The following is a 25,888-nucleotide window of genomic DNA, read 5'->3' as shown; positions in this document are numbered from 1 at the left end:
GGGGCGGAGCAGAATTTTTTCCCCCAATGAAAGACTTATCCTAAACTGTATTTTATGCAGAACACATGTAGTCCATGCTTTCTTTTCCCCCCCACTCTCTAAGAGCACATTCTAGAAACAAGTGTTACAAATAATACACTGAAACAATGCAGTACAAACCTCAGTCATGGCAATTTCACTGGAGCTTTATTGCCTCTGTTGGTAATGAGAGGGATTGTAAGAAGTTACATTTTGAACTTACAGAGATATGTAAATGATGGGTTTTTACTAAATATAATCTCAAGATTAAGTGTTTTATATCAGGGCACTTCTAATTTTGTACATATTTTAATGTATAAAAACAGCTTACAAACTTGAATGTTTGCCTTCATTTTTTTTTCCTTGACATTTGGCAAAATTAAATCGATCCATTTGCGGGGAGATCATCAAATTGAAGACATAAGCACTTAGGAATTAAACCAATCCCAGTAAGCAACTGGCTGCATTCTTAAAAAAACAAAAAAACAAACAACCCCACACATAGATAAAGGAAAAATCCACATGGCCACATCCGAGCACGTTTCAATACAAAATATTCCCTGTAACCAGGCATTTTGTCTTTAGAATAACACCCTGTTAAATCAATGTTCTTTCAACTTCAGTCATTTTGAAAAACTTTAAGATGCCATGATAGCACAAATAACCCTTTTCTGCAACATAATTAGTCAAAGTTTTATGTATTTCTTTATAATTACACAGTAATTATAAGCATGTAGTACCAAACTGATGACAACACTATTTTGTTGGAAAGATCTTGCATTCAAAAGGAAGAGTCTCTAAAACACCATGGCCTTTTGCCACTGCCCAGTCCCAGACTTTTTTGAGGGACAAGTCTGCATTGGGATGTAAAGCAAGTCAGTTCTCCTCTCCAAACACAGCATACTTGAACTAATCAATCTGAAACAGTACCAAAACCCTCAAGACAGAAAACAGCACGCAGAGATAACCTTGTCGAGCTTTTTTTTCCACCCCACCCACCCCCATAATTTCAAATCCCCATTTTTATTTACACAAAATTGAGAAAGGAAATACTGAAAGCAGCAAAACACACAGTTTTTGGCATAGCCAATGCCAGTAGCTGGAGAAAGTCTGCAATGTTTTTGAGGAGCTGTATTTTTGGAATAAATGCACAACTGGATTTGCCAAAAGGGCACTGCTGTAAGGGGAGCCAGCCTTAAGGTCAACTGCACAGAGTACAAATAAAAATTTTAGCTGTTTAATAGTCAATTTTTCCCTAAAATCCTTCTAGCATTTGCAAAAAATCGTGCTGCAGTTTAGTGCAAGTACCAATGACTCATCTCAAAAATAATTCTGGCCTTATCAGGGCACTATTTAGAGCATGGGCTTAAACCCCCTCTCCTCACTTGTAACTATGGTCTGTCTCCTCTCTGTTTTCCAGAGCAGAATTTATCAAATCTCTTCCCAAGTAACTCAGTAAGGAGTCAAAGACCATAAAAGCAGCTAAAGAGCTCTTGTATTATTAAAGAATTGCATCCGCTAAAACCTGCTTTGATCCAAGTGACGTGATTCAGTCAAACGCAGCAGGACAGAAGTAGTGATGATCCACAAAATAATTTAAACAAACAAAGCCAGTGTAGTAGTTTGCATCTGATCTGTGCTTGTTTGGGAAAGCTTTACTCTTAATTTCTGTATTTGGCAACCACAGTGATATGTCAATTTAAGGAAAACTCAACAAAATAATTTAAGAAAGGGTGTCATCCATAATGGCAGTACCTCTATGTTACAAAGATTTAACTTACCAGGATCATGGTTTCAAAACCCAGATTCACATCAACCTCACCAGCTTCTTGTACAACAGGGCCATTTGCTTCATCACACCTCAGCCATAAAAGTCACGTCTCAATTTAAAATACTGTATTGTGTAGCAAACAGTTAAGACACAAATTCAGTATATTCAAGTGTTCGATTTCCACATAAATGAAAAACCTTTCTTTGACAGACAGATAAGCATTTCAAAACTGTAATGAAATCTGATTTCTTAAGAGAGTAACCTACAGAACACTGGATTCTGTGAGGACACACAGCTCGTCCCACTGAGGGCTCTGCCATGGCCCACGGGATGGAAGTGCTCGAGTTGTGTCGTCCCCCAGCTGTCCCCAGAGCAGCTGAGCCACGAGCAAACCTCAGCCAGGCACCAGAGACCCCCAATCAACAGCCCTGGGGCTCCTTGGTCATTGCTGTGACCAGAGACTCCAACTCAGACAACACCTGCACTTTTCCAGAAAAGAAAAAACTCGGACCCAGTACACTTAAATATATCACTCTTGCAGGAAGTGCTATCAGTACAGTCTTTGCAACTAGCCCCAAGTGTATATTTAAGGATTCTTTTAAAAATTGTTTTGATGTTGATCTGTATAATTCAGATGCCATACAACAGTTGTCTGATGATGACCAGCATTGTGCTTTATGTGAAATCAGAAACCTCAAAATAATTATAAAGCTTCTAAGACTTATGGGAGATGAAACTAGGGCGATCCACCAACAAAAAATAAATCCATGATGAAATCCACAATGTTGGAATTTTAACGGGCAAGAGTGGTCCAGACTAGAAGAAAAGCCCAAACCACCAGTAGAAGAATGAAATATGATATGGTCCAAAATGTATCCTTAAAGGTTTGTCTCAACCCTCAGCCATATTGTGAGGATTGATCTTCAGTTCAGTCCAGCCAGCAGAAATTGACTGTGCAATTTTCCATTTCAGGTATTTGTACAGACTATGTACACTCTAGAAGGGTCCTTTAGTGCTACACTGTCGTACTTTTTGTCCCAGCAATTTGAGGGCGTGCAAATTCCACAAAGTCATCAATAAGAACTGGCCATGCCCCTATAAGAGAGAAACACCACAATGTAAGAACTTGGTTCAGTAAGGCATTCCTTCACAAGCTTCAGGTCCAGACAAGCTATTTACTTTCCAGTATTAAACTAGGAAGAGTTTGAAGCAAAAAAGTACGATTTTATTTTTCTCCTTGAAATTTAAGAGCTGATTAAAGATTTCTGCTTCCTTTAAAGCCAGATAATACACATCTCTTTCAAGGGTCATCTTCCACACAAAAACAAAAAACTGACCAAAATCCTAACTCAAAACTGACAAGGGAATGAGGACAGTCCATAATTACTTAATAAAGTTGTAGAAGTTTGCTCCCCTCTGCTCTGGAGGTATCACAAGTTTAGTTTCACTGAAGTGATGTGCTGCCAAGTGCTGAGGGTAATCAGCTGTTCTTGGCTACAGATGGACTGGAAGAGGAAAGATCGATACAAAAGTTTACAAGAAACACATTTGGTAGGAAGCAAGTTCTGTTCAGCAAGCCCTGTGTGCTGCCAGCTTCACTTCTATGTCAAAACATGTCCAAGCCTCACATAAACTGAAGCAACCAGACTTAAAAACATTCTCAGCTACGAAATGCAGTAAGCAGAGGACCCTACAGGGAGATGGACAGACCATGGATCAGTAACTTGGATGAAGATGCCAAGAACTGCACCAGCAGAGAATCTGTGGATTTTAAATGGACAAATATCAGGGTTTGTCTCAGTAAGAAAGAATTTGGGTTTGTCTCAATAAGGAAGAATTTGTGTCTGAGCTAAGACAGAACAAAAAAAGAAAATGGATTCCATGAAAGCTTCAGCATTTCTTTTTTAAAACAGCAGTAACAGAGAGATGATTACAACATGCATTAAAGCAGCTCTGGACTTCTGATCACTAGTGATACTCTAATTGTGCTGTTAGAGACTCTGCCACAGCAGATACCCAGTAATAAATAAAGCATAAAACACAGTTAGAAGTTAATAAGAGAAAATGGAAATGTTTACCTTCCTCATCATAGTTAGACATATCATCTGCTATCATTGTACTAAAGTCTAGAAGAAGGTTCCAGGTATCCTTAGGAATTGATCTTTTATGATGTTCCTGTTTGGAGAGGTGGAAAATTTATATTTAAAAAAGACATATATTAAAACCCTATTACACATTCATTTTTACTGTCTCAGACACATCCATATCCCCAAAACACATTTCTCTGGTACACACCATGAATATCTGGGATTTAGGTCAAGACAGTCTATTTCATCTACTCAAAAACTTAAACATGTTTATCTTCCAAGTTCTGAAAATACTGCAGTCCAGATTATGTAAAGGTTTAAACTTACCAACAAAAATTTGTTCCACAAGTCTAGGAATTTAAATCTTCCATTAAGTACTAAATTCCAGTAGGCAATGGCCATTTCTAAATCTGTAATATTAAAATATATTACTTTTAGAGATATACATATCAAATATATAATCTCCACAAGTATCTAACACCAGGATGAACCATGTATCCATAAATGTGAAAAGATCAAACTTTTACATACTCATGGATCCTTTACAAATAGGCAACCATAAATAAAGTGTTACACACATATATTATATTTTGATACTATTATTTGAATACAGAACTGAAAATTGCCCATATTAATATCTAACATATCCAAAACCCTCAGGACATTTCGTATGTCTTTTGCTATCTAACAATACTTCAGTTAAAAGTCAGCAAAATATTTTTGGTTAAAAATGCTACTGGCTTGGAAAGAAAATTTGTAGTATTTTGTATTGAGACTTTCATTTTCTTTAATATATAAAATACAAGTTACATAAAACCATCTTTAAATGATTTCATTTTTAGAGCAAGCTTATTACAGGTGCTGCCTTTCTAATGAGGCTTCTGTCAAGTTGCTCATTTATGCAGTCAAGATTTCCTTTTGAAAAAGAATCTTTAAGTAGTGTCCTTAAGCAGACAGGAGATAGTTGGTTTATTTGGTGGTGGTGGTGGTATTTTGGTTGGGTTGAGTTTTTGCTTGTTTGCTTTAGCTGTTGGTTTGGGTAGTTTTTTGTTGTTTTGGTTTGGGATTTTTCTTCTTCTGTTTGTTGGGTGTTTTTTGTGGTGGGTTGGTTGTTTTTCTTTCAAAACCTCCTGTTAAAATTCCTGTTTGTTTGGAATGAGTGAAGCCTGACCTGACACATTAGAGAGCAGCTCCCAACAGTCTGGTTAGTTTGGAGGGAGGGGAAGGACAGAGCCAGCTCCTCTCCCTGGGGTGTGCCAAAGGCTGAACTGCCAGGCATTCCCTGCTCAGGAGGGGCAGACAGGAGCTTGTGAGCAGATAAAAGACATTTCAGACTCAGGTACACAACTCTGCCCAGGGTCAGCTGCACTACCAGGAATTACCAGGTAATTGCTCTGTGCTGCAGCACAAAACACCACTCACTGTGAATTACCAAATTCAGTATTCTCAGCCAAGTACACACAGTGACCCCAAAAGGCTGCCTAGGTAAGTAGCCTCTTTTTTAACAGATGTTTTTATATATTTTGCAGTCTAGTAAATTTCTTCCATAAACAACCCCCTTGTGAAAGCAGGGGGAGAAAGCACAGGATCAACTGCACACCTCAGGAAAAAAATTTAAAAACCCACACCATTAACCCAAGACCACCACTCCCCTCCTTCCCCCAGGATGCCCACATATTTAAAAGAACCCAGGGAGGTACATCTTGGAGGTGAAATCAACAGCAAACTAAGTATGAAATCTGCATTGCTGGAGGGAAAATAGATGCTGATGGGGAGTTTCTGAATTGTTTAGCATCTCATATTAAAAGTTCTCAAACAGCAGAGTCACATTATGATACTTCCTGACCAAAGAATAAAATTGGTGAAGGATTTTCCAGCAGCTGCAAAGGCGTTTGATTTCAGACACAAGTGTAAGTTTGAATCTCAAGAAGCAGAGACAAATGAGACAGATGTCACTACACCTCAGTAAATAAAGCTGCATATGGAAATGGCAACTCATTCAAGACTGTAAAGGCTCAAAATCTCTCTTTAACAGGAGATTCAGGTACAAAAACATGCATTTTAGCTTTCAACTAAAACTACTGCCTTTCTAAAAATTAATAGACACAAACTTCAGAAGAAGCTGATCAGCTCCTCAAGGAAATAGATTAAAAAACGAAGTTTTATTTACTTGTGCTGCATTAATGGTGTGCATACAAAAATGCAAGGTCATCAAATCACTGCATTTTACAGTGGGGTTTGTAAACAATCACTACATACAAACTGTGCATTCTGACATATTTATACAATTTTGAGATAATTCTTGTGGGTAAGCAAAGGCTGTTAAAAGCCAAATCTCAGGATGCTGCAACTTCAAACTCATTATATGAGTCCAAACATGTAAAGCATGATGACATAATGCCTTGGGACAAACTACATTTTAAAAAGGAAATTATATGAAATAACAAAATTGGAAGGTAGATATGTAATTTTAGGTTTCTCTAAGTGTGAGAATGCTCATGGAAATCCTCCTGGATCAAACATAGGAGTCTTGAAATACATCCTCCATTTTGAGTCCAGAGAGATGCAAGAGAAGCAAACAATGCTTGAGATGAACACCTGTTGCTGCCTGTTCTGAACTTCCCCTCCCCCTCCCAAAGACACGTGCTCCGGCCACGTGCTCCGAGCTCCTTTGTTCGAAGCGCGGGCAAAACCAAATGTAACTCAAACTCTTCAGCAGTGTCTGATTGGCCACTCACCCCAGGTCCTCCCCTTCCCTCTTCTCCGAATAAAGGATAGTCGAGGGGAGGCTCCGCCCTCTCTCAGCTCAGCTATCTTCCTGTGAACATCTGTGGTTGTCTCTCTCTTTCTTAAGGCTTCTAACTGCAGGAAATTGAGCGGGCAGGGAGCTATATTCCTCCCTCTTTGCTTCTGCTGATGGTATTTGCTCTGCAGCTGATACAGGTACCGATTTTAGAGCTATTAAGGTGCTAGATCGCCTGTGCTGCCTCTCTGGGCTGCTCGAGGCTTTCTAAGGCATTGAAATACAAGCGCTAGCCGGTATAAAGCTGAAAAGATACCATCCACAAACACCAGCTACAGGGTATTCTCCAATGAGATGCAAATATCACAAGAACTTTCCAGACACCCACAGTACTTACACAGTAGTAAGGAATTATGCAGAGGAAATATATTTCCAGAACTCTGCCTGAACTACTGCACAATGTTTGCAAGATTAGAGGTCAATATACATTAAAATCAATTTGCAAGTTCCTACAAGCAGTTATTTAGACACACCAAAATTAATTGCCTAACTAGGAGTACTTACTTTGCAGCTCTGTACTTCTCCCAGTATTCTTTTGCTCCAGGGTCTCCAGAATTATTCTGCCCTGTTGTAAATTCATGCCTAGAACTGTGTATTTATGAGCACCGAAAGGGCTGATGAGCATCCAGACTTTAAGCTCAGTTCTACATCACTTCCAGACCAAGACTTAAAAACAATTAAAAAACCTACCTTACACTGTGTATATGCTATATGGATCTCAGAAAACTATACTTGTCTGGCACTGCTAGTGCTTAACCTGCACGAAGAAGCTTTATGATGAACAAGAAATAAAGCAAGTGAATCAATTTTCCTGGTAAATAAATCCCACAATTCAGTTGCTGTCCCCATTTTCCTTGTTGTAGCAGCCTAAAAAAATTATTACGACTTCCTACAAGAAATACGAATCAGCCTATTCATTTATCTGCATGATTCAGAAATTACTACAAGCATGCACAAGTATTTTCAAATGGATTAGCAGCACTTCCAGCTTCTTGGGATACAATGAAATTCACAATCCACTGAAAACAACAAACAAGATACAGCAAGGTGTCAAAGGACTCAAGTCGAAACCAAGACAGAGAGCTTTTGCTTCTTTACTTATTTTTCAATACTCATTTTAAGCCAAAAGTTGGTCTACACATAAAAACCAATTAAACTAAAGCAGAAAGGTAATCTTTACACAGCCTGGGAATGCAAAGCTGTCCAGCAGCAGCCAGTTTAGAGCACTTTCATTACTGAGATAAATTCACAAGCTGCCAAGGAAGAACCTACCAGCCCTGCAGTATTGTATTACTTCTCAAAAGCAGAACAATTAACTTAAGAAGTTACAGCATCATGAATGCTAGTAATGGCTAATATCCAAATCAAACTGTAGAGAAATGAATGTGCATTCTGGCTGTTTAACATCACTGCTCAGAAGAAATTTTTATTCCCTCATTTTTGTTGTTTTGAATAGACAGAGTTTGTTCCTTTAATTCCATCCAAACTGTGGTGTTTTGAAATTAGTTTTATTAAGTTATTCTTCCACTCCCCCTGTTACACCAGCCAAAGCCACAATTAGCATGTGAACTCTGAAATAATGGCAAAAAAGCCTTCAGTGAGGTAAGGGGGAAAAAAACTCTGTAGGGAGACACCACCAGGCATCAGGCCCAGAACACAGGAATCCATTTGTACCATTCCAATTCTATTCTGCTAAGACATTTGCAAGCATTTTTGGTGTTACAAGGGACTGTACAAATGTGCTTACACAGAAAATGGTTTTACAGCCTCAATTTATCCTAAAAGGAAAAATTCAATTAATCTGTTCAGTGCTGCACATTCTAAGTGGTGTAATTATGTCTTTAATGTAAGACCATAATCCATTGTGCTTACTGAAAACTGCACTTTGAGTGAAAGAATAAACCCTCTCTCATAAAATTCTGTAGCCTTTATTAATAATCAATTTGAACACCTTAAGATGACATCTATCTTTCAAAACACAGAGATGTGTTTCATCCCAAGGGTGATTATCTTTCAGATTCATTGGATCACAATAATACATTCATCTGCTGCTTTAATTAGTCATTTCCAATATTCATGAACAAATGCTTATAAATAAGAATACATACCTAAACCTTTCTGTCCCGGGTTCTTTGCAAAGTTGAAAGTAAATTGATAAAAATCCTTAAATCTTCCTGGCTCTTTTAATTCTTGTTCCATTTTAGGAATCTGGGCCTTCAGTTTTTCTATGCTGTCACATCTGCATTTTAAAAAGCACGTTCATTATTCCTTTTGCCATAAAAACATGAGCTAAACAAAAATCTATAAACTGTTTGTGGAATACAATACAATTATCAAAACAGAATTCAGGAAGCCTTTAATGAGTCTGCACCTCTACAAGAATTTAATTTCTTTGTTGTTATTTCTTCACATTGCATTTGCACATATATCTAGGTTCTACAATTCACAAGATTTTTAGGAAAATGTGATAAAGACTCCTGCACTCTCACAAGGCAGAGAAACCCTAGGCCTGCCTGAGTGCAGCCCAACATCCCTGCTCTACCTGCCAGAGCAGCTCTGTGCCAACCACTACACAATGCTCACACAGCCAAGGTAGGGCTGCATTTTTCCAGAGGCAGACAAGTGATGCTGGGCTCCAAAACGCCTCTGAAAGGACACCATGACTGAGAATTCCCCCAAAGAGGACACTGGACCACTGTCACCATCCAACACTCAGTGAACACTTACCCCAGCTCAGTCATTCCGTCCATGAATTCCAGCTTTGAAAATTCACACTGTGTTGCAGCCCGGAATTTCCATGCAATGATGAGTACGGTGATGCTGGCTGGGTCAAGAGCTAGGTCATCACAGAACTGCTGTATACCATCTATACCAATCTTATTTTCATCTTGTGGATCTTTGGGGCATAAAAGTAAGTATCAAGAAAAAGAGATATTTGAAAAAGCTGATTTGTTCAACAAGTATATTTAAGACATGGAAACATTTTCAAGAAGCCATTTTTGGGATCAGCCCTTATAAGAGAGTATTTTAAAAACAAAATTAAATGAGTATTCCCAATGGTTAAGCTTTTTAACAATTGAGGCAGTTACTGCAATAAAGCCTCCCATACAATGAAGCTCGTGTTATTTTCATTGTGAGACAAAAGCACCACAAACATTTGTTTTCTGCCTAATAATATGCAGGATCTTCTGACTCATTCCCTACAGAGCAGTGGTTCTCTCCCCCCAACATACTCCATTATTGGCCTCTTTGGTAAGACTGATGATCTGAGTTCCATTATAAGCCATTCTGCAGTGTTCATTTCCAAGCTGTACCAACACCCAAATCTGCCCATCCACTGCTACCCCAACAGCAGATTGAGACATTTCCTGGTCCCACCAGCATGCATGAGTTTGGACAAGGTAAGCTCCAGGGGGAGGTTACACTGCCCTGTTACCAATTCCAAGTCAGCCAGGCCCACTCCTCTTTCCAAAACACAGGAAAACTGTCAGAACACACAACACTCATTTTTAGATTTTTTTTAAGTGCTAAAACACAGGATTTGTTCTGCTGTACTGAATCCACTTTACTTCGTGTGCTAGGATATCAGTTGAACTCTGGCTATATAACAGATAAAGAGACTTTGATTTCTTTTACACTCTGTTTGTAAGAACAAGATGAATAAAAATTAAGGTAGAACCCATTCCTGGTATGCAACCTTTCACTTTGTCAGATCAAGCTTGTGTGATGTGCTTTCCCCAGGAGAATAACCTAAAATCCTCGTTAACCATTACAATTACTCACTGTACACACAATTCCAACTCAGACCCTAATGTCCTATAAATATAGATACATTTGGAGCACATAAAGCAACTGCATGTAATCCTTGAGAAGCAGAAACCTACCTACATTTCCCTTCTAATTTGTATTACTAGTATAGAAAAACAAAGCTGAAAGAGTTGGTTAAGATTTCCCAACACAAGAGCACAGCAGCACCAATAATAAGAACTTTAAGTAAATAAGTAATTATATATACAGCTAGGAAATAAGCCTTAAAATTCAGGGTACTCACCTTTGTATCTGTTATATAGTTGTTCTAACTTCTTTCTGTCCAGTGATCCTTTAACACTCTCTCGTATATAAAGTTCAGGATTTTGGAAAAAGTTGTCTGTTGCAACATCTAACTTCCAGTCATTTTGAGACAGACAACTCACTGCTGTCTTTTCACTAGATTGTGTGAAGACCATAAACTGACGCACTTTATCCTTCTGTGATGATTTCAACTTGTTCTAGTGAAAACAGACAATACTGTAACTAGAAATGTCTACTGGACAAGAAACCCACAAGTAAACAAAAACCAGTCTCTTCATGTTTTTTGAACCAGTATCTGTATCATTTTCCCAAGTAATTAGAATATCAACATACTTGATCAAGTGCTTCCAGAAGCGGGGCAGAGCAGGCCACTGAACAGCTCAGCACCACTGAGCAGCAGACTGGTGTCCTTCTGGTCCCAGCTACTGCAGGACCAGGGCCACACCTGGAACATGGGATCTCCTGAGCTGCCTCTTGACTAGGCTGGGTCATCCATTTCCAGGAGCTACACACTGAAATAATACCTTAAAGACCCCTTTCTTTTTTTTTAAGAGATTTTTCACTTTGAAGGTCCTCAACTCCACCTACATAATTTGCAAAACATTCCTGCGAGGAGGCATTGTCTCCATTTCACAGGTGCAGCAACTGAAGCAAAGAAAAAAAAAAGGCAATTGTGCCTGAGGCAGGTGGGGGAGTGAGTAGCCAAGGTGAGAGCTCTGGAATTCCAGGCCTCCTGCCCAGACCCAGAGACTTCCCGCCCTGGTCTAGCCCAGAACTGAATGCAAACTTGCTGCTAGTAGCTTATCAGCAGAGAGGGATTCCCAAGGATATTTCTGACTAGGAGAAGCACACTTGGTATTTCAAGGGTACGAGTTACACAAAACTAACTGCTGATCAGGAGAAAGCAGTAACACAACTGCAGTACACCCAAATTCAGTTCTGCAGTTCACTCACAATACGGTCAAAGCAAAGACTCCCAATGTTACAACTTGGTAAATTAAAGTTCTGACAAAATTCTAAGTCAGTATTGGATTTCTTACATGGCACAAATATTTCATTTTTAGCTTACCTTGTATTCTAACCAAAGCTTGTATACTCTGTTCGTTATTGTATTCGTACTTTCAACAGCTCCTTCTCAGGGAATATGGAGAAAAAGGGCAAAAAAAACCCCAAGACATGAGAAAATTCAGCCAAAGAGTGAATGATTTAAGAGCAGTATGTGGTCACACTCTTAATTCCAAAGGATAATTAGTGTTCAATTACATTATCATTAGAAAAAAGAACTAATGCTTCAAACACAAATTCATCTGTCCTAAAAGTCAGGATCAGTTTTCTGTGGCTTGATGACAATGAGTGTGAACACTATTATTTGTAAGAATAGTTAAGTTACCAGCTTCAGAGTTACACCATTAAAAAAAATACAAGAGCATCACATTTGGTTTAAGCTGACACCCACATAATATACTAAATAGAACAATACCCTTAGTTTAAGCATCCTTTAATTAAAAAAAAAGACCCAAACCAAACCCACCCTGTTAACAACACTTAACTGAAGTCAAACTTTTATCTCAGACTGCAGACTTCAAACAGAGTGATACTAATTAGGCTGTACCATTTTTAAAGCTATTGTGTGTTTCTCCGTTATTTCAGTTTCTTGACCAAGTTTGTCACACTGGACCTTTGGTTACAAACACACTTCTGAAACTGAGATTTTCAGTTGTGGTTCCAGGTAAAGGCCAAGCCACTGGAGCAGGTCCTGTGCACCCCATTTGTGCACGCTTGGCTCCACACCAGACATTCAGCACCTTGCACTACTGAGCTCAGACTTTCACAAAAATCACTTACACTGACAAAGCCATGTGGAATGACTTCCAGAAATGACTAATGGATTTTTAGTTGCAGCTTTTTAAAATGTATTGCAAACTCAGATATATTAAAACAAACCATTGAATGAAATCCCAAATGAAGACGAAACAATCCCAAATTTAATTTTCTTTATCAATTATCAGCTTCCTCTAATCAGTTCCACACAGCCAGACTGCTGCATCACCACAGACTCAGCTTCACTATAGGGCAGCCATACCTAATTATTTTAGCTTTTCTTTTCTTTTTTTCTTTCTTTTCTTCACAAAGCTGGTGCCTTTAGTTTTCGGGGTTTTTTTCAACGTGTACACATAAGTATGCATAGCCCATTTAATAGCAAGTACTCTGTAAAACCACCAGAGCCTTTGTTCTGCCCTGCTCCTGCAAGGGTGAGCTCCAAAAGCAGTGACATCCCACAAAAAGTGAAGGAACAGGTTTAAATAGGCTTTACCATCAATGCCCAGGACCACAGAAGGTGGTGTGTTTTGCATCTTGTGCAATTTGTGCAATTTGTTAGATCAAAAACTTGCAGCTTAAATGCCTTTCATGATAAAATTTAAGCTCTATATACATACATGAGATTTTCCCATGCTTGGGGCTCCCTAAGTGATAGTAACAACATAAAACCTTTTTAAAAATCAAAATTGCAAAGAATCAAGCAGCTAATTACACTAATCAGTACAACATTCAGTAAGGTATAAGATGCAACAAATCACACTGCTCAGACATAATCTTTTTCTTGAATAATCATATTTTTCCTGGACAAATATGAGTTTATTTTTAGTGAAGTGCCAAAGCCCTTTCTTTATATTTGATGAATGTTTCTGCAGAATCTTGCCAATGTGGACAAGACACTCCACAACCTAAGTGACTGGACACTCTTTGCAGGCCTACTACAGGACAGCAAGAGATAGAATTACTGCTTAGAATTACTGCTGAGTTTTTATTATTCTATTATAGCTCTTCTTTCAGCACACTAAAAACCCACACTTCAAGCACGAACAGGTTCCAAACCTGCACTTTTAAGGGCTATTTCTAGACACTGAGCACTAACAGTCTATTATTGTTTTAAGTGCAATACAGAGCAGCACACAACCTTTAATCCTACAGTCTTCGGGCAACAAATACCTGACAATGAAATTGTGCTCACTGTAATGCAACACAATCCACTTAAAACATCTCAACTTTAACACTGGAAGACAGAGTTTTATTTAACAGATACATATCTTGCCTATATATACAAATGAAAACCAATGGAAAGCAAATGAAACAAATTTGTACTGTTATTTCTTGGGTTAAGAGGAAAAGGAAAAATGCAGTTCTGCAAGCCTTTGATCAAGTTTGTGTGGTATCCAAGCTATCTTTCATAATAAGGATGTCACAAGACAGGTAACCTTACTTTTAAAATACAGAATAACTTCTCCAAATGAAAAGTTACTTTGTGTAGGTTCATAAAACTACACTCATTCTAATTAACATCTGGTTGTATAACACAGATTTTAAAATGAAGATTTGCCTCTTACCATGAAGTACCAAATTTGAATATTCTAATTCAATAACCTTTTCTTGATCAGATACTTCAGTGAAAGACTACAAATAAAAAAAGAAAAATCCTTGGACTTTTATTTCCCCAAGTACTTTTTTTTTCCTAGTCTTAGGAACAAAAAATGGTAGAACTTCTCTAGCAACTCTGATGACAGCATTGTTTTTCCTTATCTTCTGCACTCCATTTTTAGTCACCCAGATTCAAAGATAAGCTCTGCACACTGGTCATCAACATTTTGTGGACACCTAACAGCCAAATGAGGGCTCCACTCTCCTGGATAATGTCCATGGGAAACAGCACCAACCTTTGTCCCACACTGCCTGGATGGGAGAGCAGAGGATTCCTACCAGAGCCCTGTTCCTGGACTTGGCTCAAAGGTCACAAGCGGCCACCAGCGAGACAAGCAGGGCACGATGAGTTCTGCTGCCCAAAATTCCTTGTGGCCCCCAAGGAAGGCATTCACCCAGTCACTCCTCAATGAGCAACTGCTTTTCACCTTTCCCTTCCCAGCCACTGATACAGATGATTGGATTCCTGCTAGTTTCACTGCTAAGTAAAGCAATTTGAATGATGTGACATCTGTGCTTTTGTTTCAGACAGGACTCAAAGAAAAGCCTGTTAAGTTCTCATGCATGTGACAGGTAAAAGCCTTTTCTAAAATAGTATCAACCTCCACAAAGTCTAGGCCTTTACACTGACTGCATTCAGACTCCAGCAAGAGCTGTGGCTGCGGGAAGCACCCCTGCACTTCCCAAGGACCCCGCTGACGTCAGTTCAATCCCAGAGGCCTCACCCGATGCCACTTCTGTCACGCCTTGATGTGACACACATGGCCAGGGGAGTCCTGCTTTCTGAATCATCCCACCTTGGGCTGTATCCATGAAAGGAACCACGAGACACCTACAAATGTTTGGTTTACTGCTAGTATTCAACAAATACATGGCTAAAACTTAAAAGGCAAAATCATAAGTATTTCTCTTTGTTTGGTAAGAAAACAAAAGTTAATTACAACAAAAATCTACAAATACACAGAACCGCATTTTAACCCACCTGCTGCGATGGCACACAGGTATACTACCAAAAAAATCTAAATTAAAGACAAAACCAATTAAATAGCCACAGTTTCTGCATAATGTAAACAAACACGTCCTTCAACTACATCTTATTTTCCACAGCAGTTTCTCTAAGAGAGGGCACACAAAGTAAGAAAGTCAGGACACTTGTAAGCTTCTGTTTCAAACTGATGTGAAATCCACTTGGCTGCAGTGGAACAGAACAAAAACATTTACAAAGTCTGTTGAGATATAAAATCCAATAGAAAAATCACAAGCAACATAAAATTGAAGCTGCTTTCCACGCTCTATAATGTTCTTTTAGTGGATAAAATAATTCCAGTATCTGCATGCAGGCAGAAGGTCAATAAACAGAAGATTGCTGTAGATAAAATGGTAATTCATGCTAACCTGACAGGTGAAGGAAACATCAAAAATCAGGGCTTTTCCAAATAAAAAAGGACAACATAAAGCAGCCAGTTGTTTAGCATTCTTAACTCTGGTCTGGGGCAGAAGCTCTATTCATGCTGTATATTTGCATTGGCACCATAAAACATGAGTAAAATATCAAGAGCTACATAATAAATTTCACACCTTGTTCTCAGAGTAGTTCATATTCTTGAATATTTTTTTCATGGCTCTAGTTAAAAGTGATTTAAAGCTTAGTTCAAAGGGATCTCTAGTAAGCTAGGAGAGGAAACAAAATCATGCACCATCTTGTCTAGCACTCTGACTACTCCATCCTTAGCGTAATGCCAAGAATCTAAAGCTGTACTATGGGACAACCAAACCTCAAATATTTAATATCAACAAACTGCTACAGACATGCATATTCACCACAGAATACATGTATAAATAGCTGGCCTTGCAAAATAGCTTGTTGAGTTAAACACTACATAACAATGTCATGAAGTATACTAACATTACAGGAGACAGCGTCAGACACAAAATTCTTGTAATATTATATTTTACAACTTCCTGTCAGCTGAGGTTTGCAGTAAGAAATTATGTATTTATCAGCACAGAAATATTCTTCAGAGAACACAAACTGGACAATGTAATAGATAAGGTAAATAGAGACAAGGTTAGCACTTGGCTCTGGACAAAGAGAATCACACACTTGGCCTCGAGTACCACACACAGTTCTAAATTCATTAGATCATTCAGAATTTACAGGCAGTAGCTCTTCTCCTCAGTGAAGATGGCTCACAGCAAAATGGACCAGCTTACTGCTCTGCCTTGGTTCATGGGCACACCATTGTCCTCAGGATGAGATGAAGCAGTAACACACTAACAGGGAAGGTGAAGGACACCACTTCTACAGGTGCTGCTCAGTCAGCTCAGATGAAGTGGGTAAGAAAGGCTGACTGCTCTCAGCCCTCCAAGGTATACTGCCAGGGTGGTGTCCCTGAGTGCTGAACAGAAACACTTCTCAAGTTACCTAAAGGGACAGAGCCCAACAGGCTGCTGTGTGGTGTCCCTTCCAGATATGGGTCAAAGACAGACAGTCTCTGTCCTAAAGGCACAAGGCTCTGGCCATATGGACACTGGTGAGACTAAGCCAGAGCCAGCAGCGCTGCATGGACAGGTGGGAGCCAGGCCCCAGCTGTGGGAGGCTGTGCCATGGCATTTACTGCGCTGGATAAGCTACCTGACCACAGCCACTGGAAGGCTGAGCAAGAGCAGTTGTGTACATGGGCAGAAAAACAGGACATTGAATCCCATGTTTCTGGATGGGCATCCTCAGATCTCTGTGAAGTCTCCCTACCTTTCCCCTAACCAAACAGAGGATTTTGACATACCACAAGTATAGGTGCAGAATCCTACACCTGGGCACTGGAAGCTGTCCATACGTGTATTTACTGCCTCTAAAAGCTGCAGCCTGTCATTTAGTCCCACTTCAGTGTCTATGTCATCCTTTCACCTGGGTGCTGGAGTCAACAAGCACAACCTGGAACACAGTTGTTTGCACAGGGCCTAACAGCTCTGCTCGGGGCCATGACTGGAGTATTCACATACCCCCTCCAATCTGATAAACACCCATCTACCAGGACAGAATTGCTACACAGAATACGTCTGCTGGTTCTTTAGTTAAGTGTTTCCAAGAAGACCAAGCAGACAGAACTGTGCTGTTTCTCACAAAAAGTTATTCTCAGAATAATAAGCCTCGCTCTTTCTGTTATAAGGCCACTTCCTACAGTATTATTCAATTTAAATTTCTAGTCTCATAGACAGCCAATAATATATGTTTGTGCAAGACATCAACTGTCTATTTCATCAACTGTGTGTTTATTTTGCCTACCTACACTGGACATACTGTGAGACAGCTCTGGGTGATTTTTATGGAAAAAAGTCTTCATAAAAAGTTGTGTAACATTACTGTGTAAGCACTATTTGAAACAGTCCCAGACCTGCAGAATTACAATAAGACACCTTCACAGTCTGAGCTTTAGTCAGACTTCAGTCAAGCTCTCATAAAAAAACCCAAATGAAGATCTACATCAAACTAGTCAATTAAAAATTATACTAGTTACATAGTGACAAGTTCATTAGAGGTCTGCACACCACTAATTTAAATGCTGGCTAACCAAATTTTTATGCCAACGTGACTCCATCAATTAAAGGTGACGTTCTAATTTTTTTAATATGTTTTTAACACTACTTGTCAGAATGATATTAACAGCAGGTATAAAATATCTTTATGCCAATAAGCATACACCAGTACATCTTAAGACTCCCTCCTACACCCTTCCTAAACTATACACTACTACCGAAAAGTATTGCTTTGAACTGTAAAGGTGTAGTAGCTAAAGCTGTTACAACATTTGAATACGGAGAAAGCCTGGAAGTGCTACTATAAACTGTTCCCTCTGGTGCATAATTCACTGTGCGAGGAACCAATGAGGACCCCCTTAATTAAACTGAAGAAATATATTTTTCTTTTGTTTAGGCCAACAAAACCAGCAACTGTTGTTCCAAACATTGCAGTTTCCCCCCTACAAGCACGGGAGAAAGTCAGTCGATTTGGGAGTCCACTGCAAATCCTCAGCTATAAGAATAGTATTACAGAGAAGTACAAGATAAACCTTTACTAGAACCTCTACAAGGCCCTCCTTTAGAACACTTCTATGAATAAAACCAACGAAAACCGTAAAACAGTTATCCAGAAATTCTCCAACATAATCCCAGCTCAAGGAGCATCAACACCCCTAAGTTCCCCTATGAACCAATAGCACTTAATGGTCCCTGAGACGCCTGAAATCCTGAGGAAAAACTCCGAGCAGCCCCTGTTCCTAGCAGCCCCCTGCACTCCCTCTCAGGGCGGCTGCAGGCACAGGGCAGGCGCAGGGCACAGACCGCACAGAGCTGCCCCCAACACGGCCGCTGGCTCGCAGAGGTGCCTGAACCCTCACACCAGGTGCCAGCGAGCTCCTCCCCGCAGTGCGGGGCCTGGCGGGGCCCCGCGGGTCGGAGGCCTGGGCGGGATCCCGGCGCCCCCCGCTTAGGCCCCTGCCCGGAGCAGCCCCTGCCGCCCGCCCCGCGGCCCCGGCCCGGGCCCCACACGCCGGCCCTGCCGTGCCCGGCAGGAGGACAAGCAGCCCCCAGGCCAGCACATCGTGCCCGCCTGCGGAGCCCCAACACCGGCCCTTCGGCCGCTCCCGGACACCCAGCGCGCCACGACCAGGCCGCGCTGCCCCTGCCCGGGCCCGAGGCGCCGCGCCAGGCCCAGAGGGGTCCCGGGCGGCCGCTCACCATGGTGGGGGCTGTGCGGGCCTCTCCCCTCCCGGCTCGGGCGGACACTGAGGGCGGCGGCGGCGGCGCTTCCTCCGGCGGCGGCGGCTCCCGGCTCCTCACGGGCCCTTCCGCCGCCTTCACCCGCTCATGCGCAGTGCGGGGAGCCGGAGCCCTCACGGGGGGCGGCCCCGGCCCTCGTTCCCCGGGAGCGGCGGCAGCGAACGGCGGGCGGCCCTCGCTCGGCGCTGAGGCTGCGGCGAGCACCGGGGGGGGAACTCGGCCCAAGCAGAGAAGGGAAGGGAGGGGAAAGTGCCCCCCAGCCCTCTGGAGGCTGTAACGGGGTGGGCTCGGGGCTCCGAGGGGATGCGGCGGGAGCAGGCGGGGGTGCAGGGTCTCAGCGGCTCCTCACCGCGGGACCCACTGTTCTGTCGGGAAAAATCCGTATGTGTTCCTATTTCGTCAATATGAAAAGGTCAAACACTTTTCGAGCGCCCGGTGTGAGCGCCAGCCCGGCCCCGCCGAGCTCTCAGGGTCGTGTGGCCGCCGTTCCCGGGGGCCTGAACTTGGAAAGGGCGAGATGGGAAAATCCCTCGGGCTTTCCAGGATGGATTCGCAGAAGAGGCAAAATCGTTTGCTGAGCAGCCACGGGGAAGGTGAAGTCTCGGGGCAGCAGCTTTACAGACATCTTCGTACAGGAGCACCTCCACACCTGTAAGATTTCCCCGATTTCCGTGCTCCAGGCTGTGATCCCCTTTGGGGAGCTGTGGACAGATGTAGCTCTTCCTGCAGTGGCATAGCTGTACTACCAAAAGGGGCTGCAGTGGTTAAACCATAGTTTGTACCACTATCCCAGACAGTTGTTTTTTCCCAGGAAAGCTTACTCTACCTACTGCAGGCTTTTGGCAGCCGAGGAAGTTTGGGGAAGCAGAATATTTGCTGATAAAACTCACAGTGGTGGCAAACTGCTGTTGTGAAGGACAAAGGTTTGAGATCTGATCTTGTTCTCTCATCTCCTGCTGAGCTCGGAGCTATTAAAGTAAGCTTCTGCATTTATATTACATGACTGATATGATTGCACACACCACAGAGAAATTAAGACTTCAAAAAGCCATTCCTCATTATGGATGTTCACAGTTTATGTATGTGTTTTTATAGAAAAGGGTCTGAATCGTTTCTTGCTTACTTTGCTGAAAATCAGAGCAAAGCTTAGATGGGAGTATGAGGAGTTAAGTTGTATTTGGTGAGGAAAATCAGGCCTGTCTTGTGTAGTGTCCAATTTTGCTGGTGTTACAAAACAGTAAAATTAAGAGCTTGATAATCAAGTATATGGGAATATAGCTGAATTCAGCTTTCTTTGGAGACAGTAGTTGCCTGGATACCTTGAACCCTACCAAAAAGCATATTTTTCAAATCGGGGGTGGATGCAAAGTGGCCAGGGAACAGCCATCAACACTGCACACCAGCACAGTCCATGTAACCACAGCAGGGGAGGCAAAGCCAAACCTGGAAATCTCTTTGATTGAGTTAGCTAATTGCCATCACTGTAACGTGCTGTGACAGCCCTCCTGCCAGCTGAAGACACAGTTTAGACCTGGAGAATTACTGCGACATGTAACAGTAATCTGAGAGATGAGCTGTGCATGCTGGGGATTCCTCAGGACAGAAGGAGGATTTTTTAAGTGGCTTGTTTTCCCCTAATACCTGCAGACCTTGCAGGCTTTCTGCAATGCAGGGTCTCTTAGTGGGTTTTTTGAGTGTATGGGGGCACACTCTATATGTGTTTAGTTTTTTGACAGGCTTGTGATTTGACTCCCTTACTTACTAAATTGCTCTACAGTATGAATTCCTGTTGTATGGAAAATCATATTTAACTGCTTCTGAGCAGGGTAGATAACAAGATAATCCAATTATATGATAGTGAAATATATTAAAAAATGTGAAATGCATATTGCTGCTATTCACCACATGCATGCTACTTCTCATGGATTTTTTTTCCAATTTAAGATCACTCCTAAGGTGAAACTGTACCTGAGAAAAGGAGTGGCTTCCTGCTGCCATTTAAGTTGTAAATTCTAGTGTTACTGATTTTAGTGGGAGCTGCAGTGTGGTCTTCTGTATTGGTTTCCAGAGCACTTCCATGGGATATGGCTGAACTGCTGAATCTGAACCAGATTCAGAGCTCTTGGCCACCATGGTCTGACTAGACTGAGTTACTTCTCCAAGCACAGCTTGCTGCAGTAGGCAGGCACACACCTCAGGACACAGCCAGATTGCCCCAAATTCCACTCATATCCACACACCTGAGCCTGCCTGCAGATGGAGACGGGCACTTGCATGACATGTGTGTGCTCTCTGAATCTCACCCTCACCCTTTCTGAGCAAAACCAGATGCTTCATAAAGCAAGAGGCAGCATGAGGCCACCAAAAAGTGTATTTGTGCATATTCAGGGTAAGTTACCCGAACTGGGCTTGTTGCATGGTCCCTTTTGCAGAGCTCCCTGCAGGATGGAGCCCCAGGTCAGAGCAGGGATACCCAGCTCTGCTGGTTGTGAATGACACATGCACTCAGCGATACAGACGAGGAGGAAATTTCATTGTGCAATGTGCACACAGCATAATCACTGTGACCACGGTAACATGATGACTTGTTTAATTTATTTTAAGGCTGACACACTTGCCTTGTTTTGTTGTGCGAGCCAATCATGTTTTAGCTTCTGATGTGAACCCCAGGAAAACGAGGCAGTGATTTTTTTTTTTTAAATCCAGCTGTGTCAAGTGCATAACTGAATATAACACTGAGCTGGTTTGCACTGACCTGAGCTCTCTTCTTGAGCAGACAAACAAGACTCATGTTCAGTCAAAGCAGACTCCATTTAGTGTAATCCCCTTGCTGAGAACTTCCACTTAGAGCACTTTCTGAGGAAGAGGCCCAAAGCTTTATGAAGGATAACAATAACCTGGGGCAGCTTGGCCTGGGCATGTCTTTCTGACCTCCACATCTTTTTGTCAGCTACTTTGTGCTCTAGAAAGTGAAACCACCAAATCAGCATATACTGATGGAACAGCCATAGGGTGATTACAGCTATGGCCCTTTGCTTGCAAACTGAGGCCATGTTAAAGAGAAAACAAAGTCCCATGAACTATCCTGCACAAGGAGATTTAATGCCATTCTGTAGGCATCCAGAGGTACAGACCCAATGGGCTGCTCCTGTTGTGCTGTTCAGCTGATACAGGTCCAATGTCTCTATCAGCCCATAATGGTTTTTTTCTGCACTGAAAGAAGCACAGAGGAAGTAAACAGTGTGAGTCCTCCTGTAGGTGTCTGAGCAATTTAACCTGCAGTGACACAGCACCAATATCAGAAGATGGTTGTTAATAGGTTGCAGGGAAGGGTGTTCACCTTCTGTTACGTTTTTCATCCTTCCTGCATTACACAAGAGGTTAATAAGTTAATACACCCCATCCAAGGCACTGTTAGGAGCAGTTTTCCAAGTGACAGTATCTCTGGGAGGGAGCAGGACAGCTTTATGTGACAAAGGAAGCAAACTCAGGTCAGAGAGCCTAAGAAAATCTGAAAATTTCTCATGTACTCCACTATATCCTGGCAGACCTGAATAAACTAAGACTTTCCAGAATACCTAAAAGACAACAGACTGCTAGGCTTCTGTCTTTTTTTTTTTAACTAATTAGAGGTACTGAGATACATATACTAAAATCAAGGCATTTTAAGCAATATGAGTTAAGAAATGTGAGGGCAGTAAGTATTGACATAGCTAGTTGATTTTTATATGGACATTTTTTAGTTCAGAACTTCTGTAATACAAGGTATGATGTTTGTAACCAGATTTGAAACTTCCCCAAGCTGTAATCCACACAGTGCCATCACAGCTTCATGATTAAAACCTACACCTTTGAACTGTAAGCAGCCTTCCAGTCTCACTACAAAGATTTCAAGAGTCTAGAAGACTGAGACATGATTATTTCACTATCCCAGTGATTTTCTGTATTTGCCATCTGTAATTGTTCAACTTAATAAAAATCAGCCATCCCAATTCAAAACACGTATTTTGGTATTATTCTACAAAACAGTAATTTAAGTTACTTACATTGGAGGTAGAGCCTTTTGCCTTGAAGGCAGGCAGACTGCAGCCATACAAAGCAAGGGTAGTAAGATGGCTCCTGCCCCCTGTCACATGTTACACACATTCAGCCTTTTCCACTCCTCCTTGTAACAGCAAACTGATTCTTGGGCTCATGTCTACACACCCTGGCCAATAGTCCTGTTCTGATTGTAGCCTCCATGCACACGACTGGCTGCCTGCATCAATACAGTGGGGCAGACTTCAAGGAAAAGTGCATTAACCACATCTGTATGTAACAGTGCTGGGTTCAAATGGGTTTATTCTCATATTTTATCTCCTTTTACAACCCTGTAGAGCAGCAGCTGTGTCTGGGATGCTTAGTCCAGGACACTGAACAGACATGGGGTCTTTGGTGGCAGATCCCACCCCAGTATTGGTCACTGAGTGTTCCTGTGTGTGCCAGCACACCCTGATGGGTGACCAGAACAGGACAGCCCAGGAGAAGATGTCACCTTCCTTCTCAGAGAGGCCAAAGAGGGATGCAGCTCTCAGCAGCAGCCTTTTTCACCAGCCATTCTTTGGAGCTTTGCTGTGGCACCAGAACTGTCTGAAGGAAGACAGCCTGTCATGGTTTAACCCCAGCTGGCAGCTAACTACCACATGGCTGCTCCCATCCAGTGGGATGGGGAACAAAGGAAAATGGGATCTGCCCCTTTCTAGCTGGATGGCATTAGGATACACTGTGCACAGGTATCTGCTAGAGCCTTACACGCCGATGGGTCTGCTGTGCCACGCCATCCAATCCACACAGTCCCACAAACCTGATTGTCCCTCTCCTTCACCTGGCTGGAGGCCAGACCCCTCTAGTACTGGTCTTAGGACTGCTTCTTGTAAATTTTGATTTGAATTTTGATTTTTTTATTTATTTTGATTTGAATTTTTTTCCATAGCTCTTCCTCTCTGTGTGCGGAACTGCCCACTGGAGACTGGAAGAACCCCCATTTGTGATTGTTTTTTCTTTGTTTCACAACCAGCAATTCTATCTTCTCATAAGCCAGTTAATAAAGTACAACAGAATCAACCTTAGCCCAGCCCCCAGAGGTGATAAACAGCACAAAGGGAAACTTGGACACCAAGGAAGTCATCACATGACACAAACCTGAGAACAAGCACAACAACTCTGAGAACAAACAACACTGTGACCAGTGACTATTAAATTAATATAATGAATGCTTGTAACAAATCTGTTTTACACACTCTGGTCAGATCTGTTGTTATCTCCACCCTTTGTGCCCCACATTGGGCACCAAAAAGGTCTGTCAGTTTAACTCCATCCAGCAATTAGGTACCATGCAAACTGCTCATTCACCACCCCCGCTTCCTGCTGGGATGGGGAGGAAGATGGGAAAAAAAAGAGCAAAACCCATGGGTTGAAGGAAGAACAATTTAATAATTGAAATAAAATATAATAATAATACTACAACTGTAATGAAAAACAAGATGACAAAAAGTGAGAAAGAAACCCCAGTAGAGACAAGCAATGCATGCTACAGTTGCTCAACCCACCCTGACTGATGCCCAGAATGCCCCCAAGCAGCAATCCGTGGCTCCTGGCCAACTCTCCCCCTGTCTATGCTTGGCACAGTGTTCCATGGTATGGAATGTCCCTTTGGCCAGTTTGGGTCAGCTGTCCCAGCCCTGCTCCCTCCCAGCTCCTTGTATACCTGCCCACTGGCAGAGCATGGGAAACTGGAAAATCCTTGACTTAGAGTAAGCAGCACTCAGCAACAACTAAAACATCAGTTTGTTACCAACATTATTCTCTCACTGACTCCAAAACACAGCCCTGTACCAGCTACTGGGAAGAATGTTCACTCCCAGCTGAAACCAGGACACAGATTAAAGCTAAAATCCAGCTACCATTTATGATTTTAAAACCCATCAGGACTCAAGCTGTGTTTTACTAATTACTGCTATAATAAAAAATATGGTGTGTTCAACCAGAACATCCATGTTTGTTTTAACATGAATTCATTGTATAATCAACAGGTTTTAAGATAACATCACATCTCTCGAAACTGCTTTTAGAATCCAGGCTCTCTTCCAAGAAATTCAGTTGGTTCACATAAAAAAAAATACCAAGGTTTCAATTATCAATTTCTGCAATATTGATTTTTTAACACAGCATTCAGTAGTGTATATTATTTTCCAAGTGGAACTCCTACGCAGAAGGCTATGCCCCAGTATTACAGAGGTACCAAGTGATATTCACCTGCAAGGCATTTGTGTGTAAAAATCTATATTTGGAACATAACTGTATAAGAAGTTGAAGTATCTGTTGAGAATATACTTTGTGTAAAAGCTGGTAGTTCAGAACTTAATTGCCATTGATTGTTCAGTAAACAGATTCCACTCAGCACTGCTGAGCTTTTTACAAACAGAACACAGACAATTTCTGATCTGCTTGAAAAGGATTATCAGCAGAAACGAATATACCTGTGATAGTGCACTGGTTGATATGTCCTTTAAAATAGGTACAAGTTGCTCTAATAAAAGTGTTGTCTGTTCAGATCAACTTTTTTTTCCCCTCCCATTGACTAAATTTAAACGGTCCTGCCAAAAAACACTTGAGTATTCATTTTTTAATTGTCATGAAGACTTGAAGTTGGGATTTTCTGGTAACTAGCTGGTACAATCATTACAACAAAGGATACAACACACACTGGAAACTTTATTTTTATAACTCTATGGTATTGATATTTGCTGTATAAGAGGTTAAGAAAACCCCTTACAAGTAGAATTAGTCTACATCTGAAATTACAACTTTTCCAACAAGCATAGAAAATTATTTATAAATCAC

The 25,888-nt window shown here is 41.4% G+C and overlaps 1 protein-coding gene across 1 annotated transcript; it reads right to left on the bottom strand.

Annotated features, from left to right (window-relative positions):
* Positions 1-164: 164 nt before the first annotated feature.
* On the bottom strand, positions 165-19,108 carry DCUN1D1 (defective in cullin neddylation 1 domain containing 1). The gene is made up of 7 exons (XM_069024054.1): positions 18,965-19,108; positions 10,731-10,947; positions 9,407-9,575; positions 8,788-8,918; positions 4,204-4,286; positions 3,868-3,964; positions 165-2,884 (listed from the first exon to the last, which is right to left on the bottom strand). Exons 1-7 carry the CDS (start codon positions 18,965-18,967, stop codon positions 2,805-2,807), a joined length of 780 nt encoding a protein of 259 aa, XP_068880155.1. The 5' UTR covers positions 18,968-19,108; the 3' UTR covers positions 165-2,804.
* Between the last annotated feature and the right edge of the window lie 6,780 nt (positions 19,109-25,888).

Source organism: Aphelocoma coerulescens, chromosome 9 (genome assembly GCF_041296385.1).
Source record: "Aphelocoma coerulescens isolate FSJ_1873_10779 chromosome 9, UR_Acoe_1.0, whole genome shotgun sequence".
NCBI classification, from domain to species: Eukaryota; Metazoa; Chordata; class Aves; order Passeriformes; family Corvidae; genus Aphelocoma; species Aphelocoma coerulescens.
Note: the sequence above shows the minus strand (reverse complement) of the source record. Positions and strands in the feature narration are given on the sequence as shown.

Coding starts and splice junctions, on each gene's coding strand:
- DCUN1D1 (XM_069024054.1), bottom strand. Junction 4,287..8,787: donor CCCGGGACAGAAAGGTTTAG/GTATGTATTCTT, acceptor TTAATATTACAG/ATTTAGAAATGGCCATTGCC. Junction 3,965..4,203: donor TGTGGAACAAATTTTTGTTG/GTAAGTTTAAAC, acceptor CTCTCCAAACAG/GAACATCATAAAAGATCAAT.